Source organism: Primulina eburnea, chromosome 1 (genome assembly GCF_022965805.1).
Source record: "Primulina eburnea isolate SZY01 chromosome 1, ASM2296580v1, whole genome shotgun sequence".
Lineage (NCBI taxonomy): Eukaryota > Viridiplantae > Streptophyta > Magnoliopsida > Lamiales > Gesneriaceae > Primulina > Primulina eburnea.
Window position 1 is genome coordinate 44,386,090 of NC_133101.1, and position 9,155 is coordinate 44,395,244.

At 34.3% G+C, this 9,155-nt stretch overlaps 1 protein-coding gene across 3 annotated transcripts in view; it reads right to left on the reverse strand.

Moving 5' to 3' along the window:
- Positions 1-9,155, reverse strand: part of LOC140830057 (bidirectional sugar transporter SWEET17-like) — a 50,514-nt gene extending 41,359 nt beyond the window's left edge. For all 3 annotated transcript variants that reach the window (XM_073193345.1, XM_073193342.1, XM_073193338.1), the window contains exons 1-4: positions 8,974-9,155; positions 8,831-8,867; positions 8,524-8,734; positions 8,106-8,267 (exon numbers count right to left, since the gene is read on the reverse strand). In XM_073193345.1, coding sequence (XP_073049446.1) covers positions 8,106-8,267; positions 8,524-8,734; positions 8,831-8,867; positions 8,974-9,007 — 444 coding nt within the window. In that variant the 5' untranslated portion in view covers positions 9,008-9,155. The remainder of the gene's footprint in view (positions 1-8,105; positions 8,268-8,523; positions 8,735-8,830; positions 8,868-8,973) is intronic.

The following is a 9,155-nucleotide window of genomic DNA, read 5'->3' on the forward strand; positions in this document are numbered from 1 at the left end:
CATTAACAAAATTAGGTTTCCCATTTTCATCAAAAGATGGTGAAAATGTCAAAATAATGGAAGGAAATTCATACAAGAAAAAGTCCATATTTTATGTTTTACAAAATATTTTAAAATATTCAGTGATGTTTATTGCGCTTCCTTTTCAGTATATTTATGATTTCTTCACGAAATGGTAAATATACAGTGATACTCAGTCAAAACAAGTTAACTAGACATAACTATAACAACTGGTTGAGAAACTTAAAAATAGTTTTAAATTCCGAGAAAATAGCATATGTGCTCAAGAAAGCTTCTCCAAAAGAGGCTGATGCTAATGCCCCTCCTGAAGAATTGGTTAAGCTTGAGAATTAGTTGTACCATGATCTACAAGATATGAGCTATGTGTTGAATTCTATGTCAAACGAGTTACAGATGTGGTTTGAGGAAGCTGTGAATGCTTATAACATTTATGGTCACCTGCAAGAGTTGTATGGTGAATAAGGTAAACTACCGTCAAAGTGCTCATAACATCATGCCTGCGAGAAGGGGTCAACTTCATGAGCATGGTGTGAGGATGAATGAGCTCATTGATAAGTTAGTCGGCCTGGATTTGTTATCCCGAATGAACTATCCACAGACATTCTGCTGATGTCACTGCCATTTTTGTTTGATGGGTTTGTGGTGAGCTTCAATATAAACAACTTGGAGGTCAGCATTGAAGAGTTGGTCAACTTGTTTACTAGTTATGAAACCACCATCTAAAAGGAAAAATCTATTTTCCTCGTGGGCTCTTCGTGAGTGACAATGAAAGGCCCAAAATTGAAATGGAATAAACGTTCTGCTCCTTCGAAGAAAAAAAACCCAATAAGAATCAGACTTCTAGTATTTATAAAGAGCCTACAAATCCCAATAAATTATAAAATGTTTGCTTCTACTAAAAGAAGCCTACACATTAGAAGCGCAATTGCAAGGAATCTCTTGCCCATAAGGGATTTAGTGACGGTATGCTTTACATTGAACTAAATATCTCAATTAATTGAAACTATTAGGTATCATATACTTGATGTGGTTCATATCTATACAATGATTTGAAGACGATGACAAGAAGTAGAAGGATAAGGAAGGTGAAACAATGGATCAAGAATTGCTGCAAAGGCAGGCCATAAGAGATGTTTATTTAATATTAAACAATGGTTTTAAGTTTTTTTAGATATGTTATATGTTCCAGACTTGTATAAAAACATTATTTCCATTTCTATGATTGATAAATATGTATTTTCTTGTTTATTTGATAAAAGTGTTTGTTATATTTACAAGAATGGAAGTTTATTGAGAACATATGATATACAAAACGATCTCTATAAAAAATAAAATATATTAATATTTACAAGAATGAAAGTTTATTTGGAACATATGAAATACAAAACGATCTATATAACTTAAAAAATATATCAAAACAATTATGTCCAAGTAAACACGATATCAGCAACAACGAAGAAAAGAAAGCAAGATAGTCTAAATCAAGCACACTTGTGATATGCTAAGCTATGACATATTTACCTAAGTACGCTGAAACTGAAACTGATCAGGCTTCGAATTGATGAGTTACCAGCTTAAACTGAAGCTATCGAGATGTAAACTGAAAGTGCCAACTAATTGATCGAACTGAACCGGTACAACTGAAGTATCAAGAGAAATTCAACTGATTGCCAGCTGATAGGTGGTTCAACATAAAACCTTCAGAAGACCGGCCAGCTAATGAAGTGTTCAACTGATTAAGAGCCCAACTGACCAGTTTAACTAAATCAATGAAATCTGTTTAGCTGACGATTCAACTAATTTAGCTTCACCAGTTCAACTGATACCATTCTGTCATGCTCCGAACCCAAGCTCACGCCTGCGTGACTGCACAATGGGCCCCTATAGCAACTACTTCGTATTCGTCCTCGCTTTACAAAAATGATTAATCCAAGTTGCTATAGAAGTCCATTGTAAGCCATTATAAACTCATTTTAAATCTTTCATTTTTAAGATGTGGGATAAGGATATCACAATCACCCCTCCTTCCAAACGCGACGTCCTTGTCGCGGCCTGACCACTCGATCCACTAGCCCCGAGAATCTAGAGGTGGCTCATACAGGTTCAAGTGGTGGCTCTCATCATGTAGCTCTTTGTCCCGCTGGTTCAAGAGGTGGCTCCCATGCACGTAGCACTTTGCCCGGCATAGCACTTATTTCTCGGTGTTCCATGCCGATGACCGGCTCTGATATCATTCTATTACGCTCCGAGCCCAAGCTCGCGCCTGCGTGACTGCACAATGGGCCCCTATAGCAATTACTTCGTATTCGTCCTCGCTTTACGAAAATAATTAACCCAAGTTGCTATAGAAGTCCATTGTAAGCCATTATAAACTCATTTTAAATCTTTCATTTTTAAGATGTGGGAAAAAGATATCACAAAAACTATTGTACGATCAAGTTAAAATAAGAGAAGTCACAGCAGCGCTTAAAGCCATATGTTCCAGATATCTATTTTGGGGAAAAAATTCAAAATGCAACGGATTCATTCACTGAGTCTCACTGTACGTTTAGCCAAATGCCTATAATTAGAATCCGAAGCTTAATGAAGACGTTGATGGAGTTGATGAGTGAAAAGATAAAATACAGATAGGGCACGCATAATGCTTATCAGCTTTAAAGAAGCAATCAGCCCAGATGGAATACTTCAACGTGTTATCAGCTAAGTTTTAGAAGCATATTTCCCTCAGTGTGTGAGAACACCTTTCGGGTAGTTTTCAGAGATTAGTTCACACACACACACACCCCACCACTCTAATTCCATCTTGCACAAAGATGTAAAACATGTGGATGTAGTCTTTGACACACAGACGTTAAACAAGTGTTGGCTGGAAGGTGATGCCATCGGTCTAGGCCAGGAGTTCAGGTAGGCAGTGGAGTAAGTCCTAAGCTGAGTGGGTTTGTACAAGCCATTGTATAGATCAAACTTTTCTAGTGGATCCTACCCGAGGTGGTAAAGAGGATGACGTAGGAGCAGTTGAAGTCTCTGAACATTCATAAACATATTTTGTGTTATTTCTGTTTAACTGCTTGTTTTTTTTTTAACTGATTGATCGATTCAAGTGATATCAGTTTAGTTCTGTCCATAATTGAACTGATACAAGCCAGAACATATCCTATGTAATTTTCAGTTATTCAGTTACACGGATTAACTTTCTTAACAAAGGATTATTTCGAGTGTCTTCCACTTGGTTGAAAACTAAACTCGATCTAATTCATCGGTGTTTATATTCTTAGAACACGAGCTATTGCAGCTCATTGAGAATAATGTGTTTGAAGCACTTCAAGGTGCCCATCACATGATCCATCAATTACGTTTAGTGGTGACTACTCGAGGTATGAGTATGTGTGTTTAATGAAATAAAAGTCTGAAGCCTTAGAAAATTTCAAAGAATTCGAAGCTGAAGTTGATAAACAATTAAGAAAGAGTACTAAAACACTTTGAACTGATCGAGTTGGAGAATAATTAAGTTCTGAGTTTTAAGACTACCATAAGAAGAATGAGATTATCTCACAGTGGGCTCCCTCTGCCACACTTCAGTTGAATGGTATGTCAGAGCGTCGTAATCAGACATTGATGCCTATGGTTTGATCTATGATGAGACTCATTGAATTGCCGCCATCTTTTTTGGGATTTGAGAATGAAACAGCGGAAAAGTTTTTGAACCAAGTCTATACAAAGGCAGTGGATAAAACACCATATAAGATATGAATAGGAAAGCCACCCAAATATTATTTCTTTAAAATATGGGGATGTCATGCTAGCGTGAAGCAGACAGTGAGAGACAAATCTGATAGTAGAGTCAATTTGTGCTATTTTGTAGGATACACAAAGAATTTTGTTGGATATTACTTCTATGAACCCAATGAAACACATGTTTTTATTTCAATGAATCTCACCTTTTTAGAGAAGGAGTTTCTATTAGATAGAAAACTCGGGATGATAGAACTCAAATATATTCGGGAACCACCCACTTATGAAATACAAGAATCCATACTCCAACAGCTAGTTAAAGAAACACATGCTCTTAGGAGATTCGAAAGTGTCTTAAGCCTGCCATTCCTGGAAGTGATCCAAGACATTTCAAAGAATCATTGTGTGATGTAAGTTATTCTAAATGGCTTAAATCCATGTAGTCCGAGATATAGTCCATGTACTCGAACCAAGTATGGTCCTTAGTAGATTCACCTTACGGAATTATTCCCATAAGATGCAAATAGTGATATAGAAGGAAACTTGGGGCGGATGGGAAGGTAGTGATCTTAAAATCGAGATTGGTAGCATAATAATAGGCTCAAATGCAGGTATTGACTATGAGAAAACTTTTTCTCCAGTCCATTAGGTTACTGCTAGCTATAACAGCATGGTATGACTATGAAATATGACATATGGATGTGAAGAAAGTGATCCTTAATTGTGACTTTGAGGAAGAGATTTACATGTGTCAACCCGAAATATTCACATTAGTAGGAAGTGAGCATAATGTATGCAAACTTCAAATATCCATCTATGGGCTCAAGCAGGCATCTAGGAGCTGGAACCATATTTGACAGCACTATCAAACAGTTTGATTTTTCAAATAATCCTGAGGAACCTTGTGCATACAAAAAGGTTATTGGGAGTTCATTGACATTCCTAGTACTTTATATTGATGACATGATACTCATTGGGAATGATGTTGAGATGTTGCAAACGACCAAAGGATTGGTAACTACTAAATTCTCCATGAAAGATATGGGTGAAGCATCCTATGTATTGGGGATTAAAAATATATAGGAATAGATCAAATAGGATACCAGGTCTCACTCGGTCCACATATAATATTGATATCATACGAGGAGATTCTCTATTAAGTAGTCCAATATAAGACATCTCCCAATGTGTCATGGTGTGATTTTATCCAAGTCGATGTACCCTAAGATTGATGAAAAGATAGAAACCATGAGCCGCATTCCATATGGGTCGTCTCTGTAGGTAACATTGTTGTTGATCCACTGACGAAAGACCCTACTAGGATCATTGTTTGAGAAACATTATTAAGCAATGTGTCTAAGTTCTATGGGTAGTTGGCTATATGACAAGTGAGAGATTGTTAGAGTGTAGTTGTCCAGCGAGTCAACTTGTGGCTTGAGCTTTATTGACTCTAATGTGAAAACGATCTATATTTTAATAATATTTTAAGATTTTATGCAATTATGATATTTACTTTATCTATTTACTCATGCAAACTATATAGATACAATCCTTGAATATATACAAGGTAGCAGCATGAGGTGTGCCTCTCAATATAAAATAATGAAACTAAATCGAAAGTGCACCATATATTCGAAACATATTCCTAGTTGAATCAGTCATCGCCTAAAATAAGGATCAAGGTCTATTTTGAGATTAGCATCTGTGATGTAAACTTCATGTTTCATTGGTAATGACATTAAGATTTCCATTCATACAGATGAGGGATCCCAGACTGTCCAAGTGGTTATAACTTGCTGAGTTGAATAGTTCACGGTTATGGTTGTATATAATTAGTCCTTTGATCTGGGACAACGTAAAGGATCTACGTAATAGCGTTCATTCTGATTCGTTTACCGACTCCCTTGAAAGTCATCAGATGACGAATTTGGCTGTAGTTTTGAAATATGTAAGAGCTAATGCATTGTATTCGAGGATTCACCATTTGCCTACAGGTGAAGATATCCTTATGATCTGATGAGTTAATGATGAGAGGTCTATGGAAATATTAAAATATGTGCATTTTAAAAAGGTCTTTCCTAAGTTTCACATATCAAGGGAGGAATTTCGATATATCAATGGTTGCATATTCGATCGGGATATATGAATAGAAGAAATCGTACTTTACGCTAACCATAACTTAAATTTCTTGCAAGCATTATAAGCGATACCTATGGGATCATGGTAAGAGATCATGGAGAAATTCTACTAGACGCTCTTACCATGATCCGATGGGTGCAATATAAATGAGTTCTGACATTCTTGATCAAAGCGTTAATGAAAAGACTATGGCTAATTAGGGTAAGCCTGAATAAGAATAAATGTGAATCACATGTAGATGTGAGCCCACAAATAGTTATATCCCTGAACTATTGAGGGTCACATAAGTATCGGATTATGTTTTTCCGTTGAGAAAGTCAAAGTTCAAGTAGTTGAATTTGGCAAATGTTGTTTGATTAAGATAAAAAAAAAAGAATTCTATAAAAAAAATTATAAGTTAATTTCATATGATGGAAGAAATGAAAATTAGCTTAACTGCTAATTGACAAAGGAGAGTGGAAATGCTTGTTTTGGTGAAAGAGTTCACAAATTGGAAAATGGAAATTTTGATACCGAAATTTTCGATTTTCAACATATTAACAAGACTTGTATCTTTGATATATCATCGATGTCAGATCGTCGATCGTAGTTATAATAAGTTTACAATTATCTATTTAGTGAATTTTTAATTTACTAATTAGATAATAATATTCGTAGTAGTGAATACTAATATCGACAAAATTATAATAAAATACTCTACAGAGGTCTATAATTAATCATATAATATATATATATATATATATATATATATATATATATATATATATATATATGTGTGTATGTACTATCAAAAATTGATTAATACATGATATAATAATTTGAGAATTTTAATTAATGAAATTTAATAGTCCTAAGAATATTAAGATTAGGAATACTAGTAAAATAGAACTTGGATATTTTAAATAAATATATTATCAAAGGTAGATAACAAATAATATAACAATAATACGCAACACAAAATCTACTCTCCTCACACGTCAAACTTCGAGCCATCACAAGCTTTTGAAATAAGATATTTCGGCCGTGTGTTTCTTCCACTGTGCCGCCTCGTTGCCGCCGTACCGATTCCGATTTTTTGAAATTCGTGTGTCGTAGTCTCAACGCAGAAATTTTTGTGATTTCTAATACAATCCGAACAAGAAATAAAGTCTCCGATCGTCGACTAAATTTGACGATCAAATAGGGAGATCCGATCGAAGAGATATACAAAAAGGGTGGCCAACTCCGCTAATCCTCGGACTGGTTCGGTGTCCAGCGTAATATACGTGAACATAATAATTCTAAATATCCTAAAGATGTCTAAATTGATACGACACTCAAAGAAAATTTCGAGCCTCGAAACTAAAATTTAAAACTTTCGCTGTGCTTAGGGTCATAGAATCAAAAAATATAAACAAAAAACACTACTTTTTGATTGTTCTACTCACTAAGAAAATTATTGCAGCCAACAACTAATCATCTCTTATTTACTTTCAATATAGATGACAATATTATTTTAAAAAAAAAACTCACAGTAAATCCATTTGTCATAATTAGGGCTGCAAACGAACCGAACATGTTCGCGAGTTTTTCGAGCCGGCTCGATAAATATTCGATTCGTATTCGAACTTATCGAATTTGAGCCGAACTCGAACGCGTTCGAACTTTTTTTCGAGCCGAACTCGAGCCCAAATTATTTTGTTCGATAGCTCGCGAATAGTTCGCGAGCCTTAATATTTTATTAATATAATATAATTATATATATATATATATACATTTCGAATATTTCGAGCATTTCGAGCTTTCAAACCTTAATATCCGAGCAATAATTCGAATAATTCACGAATATATTCGAATATTTCGAGCCGAACTCGAACTTCATTTCGAGCCGAGCTCGAGCCCAAATATTTGAAATTATCGAACTTCGAATCGAGCTCGAACTCGAATATACCTATTTCGAGCCGAATTCGAGCCTGACTTTTTTAGTATTATTCGGCTCGATTCGGTTCGTTTGCACCCCTAGTCATAATTCCCTTCATATTATTTTAGTTAAAACACTCTCGAGTTAAAATTTAAAAGGTATAATATCAATCAGAAGATAATTTTAAAATAAAATTATAAAAACCCCTAAAAAATTATATATTATTGTGTTTTTTACTTGTTCGATAGTATTTTTAGGGAAAAAAAGATGGGAAAAAAGAAAACAGAAAAAAAAAAAAAACATATATACTTACCATGCCTGCAAGAGGAGAACCATACATAACAATATTGAGTCCAGAAGCCATGTAGCCAGTCGCATTAATCCTCATATCCCCATTCAACAGCAAATAGGTCACGCATAACACAGCTGCTAAAAATCCAACATTGAGAATCCCAAACAAAATTGCTGTTTTACCCTGTTCAAAAATAAAATTAACCATCGAAATAATTTTAATTTTTTTATAATAAATCATTATTATTGAAATGTGGTGTTTATTTTTATTTATTAAAAAAATGATTACATAATTAACGCAACTATAATATTAAAGTCACTAACAATCACATACTTAATTTATCGAAATGTGGTATTTTTTTTAAAAAAAATAAATAAATAAAATAGATAGTATGGATAAAACATTGAATATATAATACTACTGACTACTGACTACTGACCTTTTGAAATGGAGGAGCACATAAAAGAAACAAAAAGACATATACGGTCTCAACCACCACCCCGAAGCCATTAACGGTGGCCACAAGATAACTTCCAGGCTTTATGATTCCATAGTATGTCCAAAGAGATGAATTCAACAGCGTGCAAATGTATGCAAGGCTCTCAAATTCCTCTGTTGATCTGTTCTTCACTATTCTCCAAAATGTCTTCCTGAAACAACATATCATCAATCCATCCTTAATTTTCACACACACCAACTACTACTTAAATCAAATTTGTATATATAATCATAAAAACTTGACTTACACTGGAGAAAGAAACATAAGAACTGAGATTATATTCCCTGTAGCAAATTATTAATAAATGTTAAAATTAACACACAAACATATATATATATATATATATATATATATATAGGTTGGAGATCATGTGTGTATATTTATATGTACCTATGACACCAACAATCAAAAGTAATTCCACCATTTTTGGCCTAACCAAAAGAAAGGAGAGAAGAAAAACGATCGAATGTTGATATTTTGTATAGAATCGAAGTTTTGGCTATGTATATTTATATTGAATCCCGACCGACAAAAATAAAAAAACCAAGTGTTGATTTCTGTTGTTGGTTATG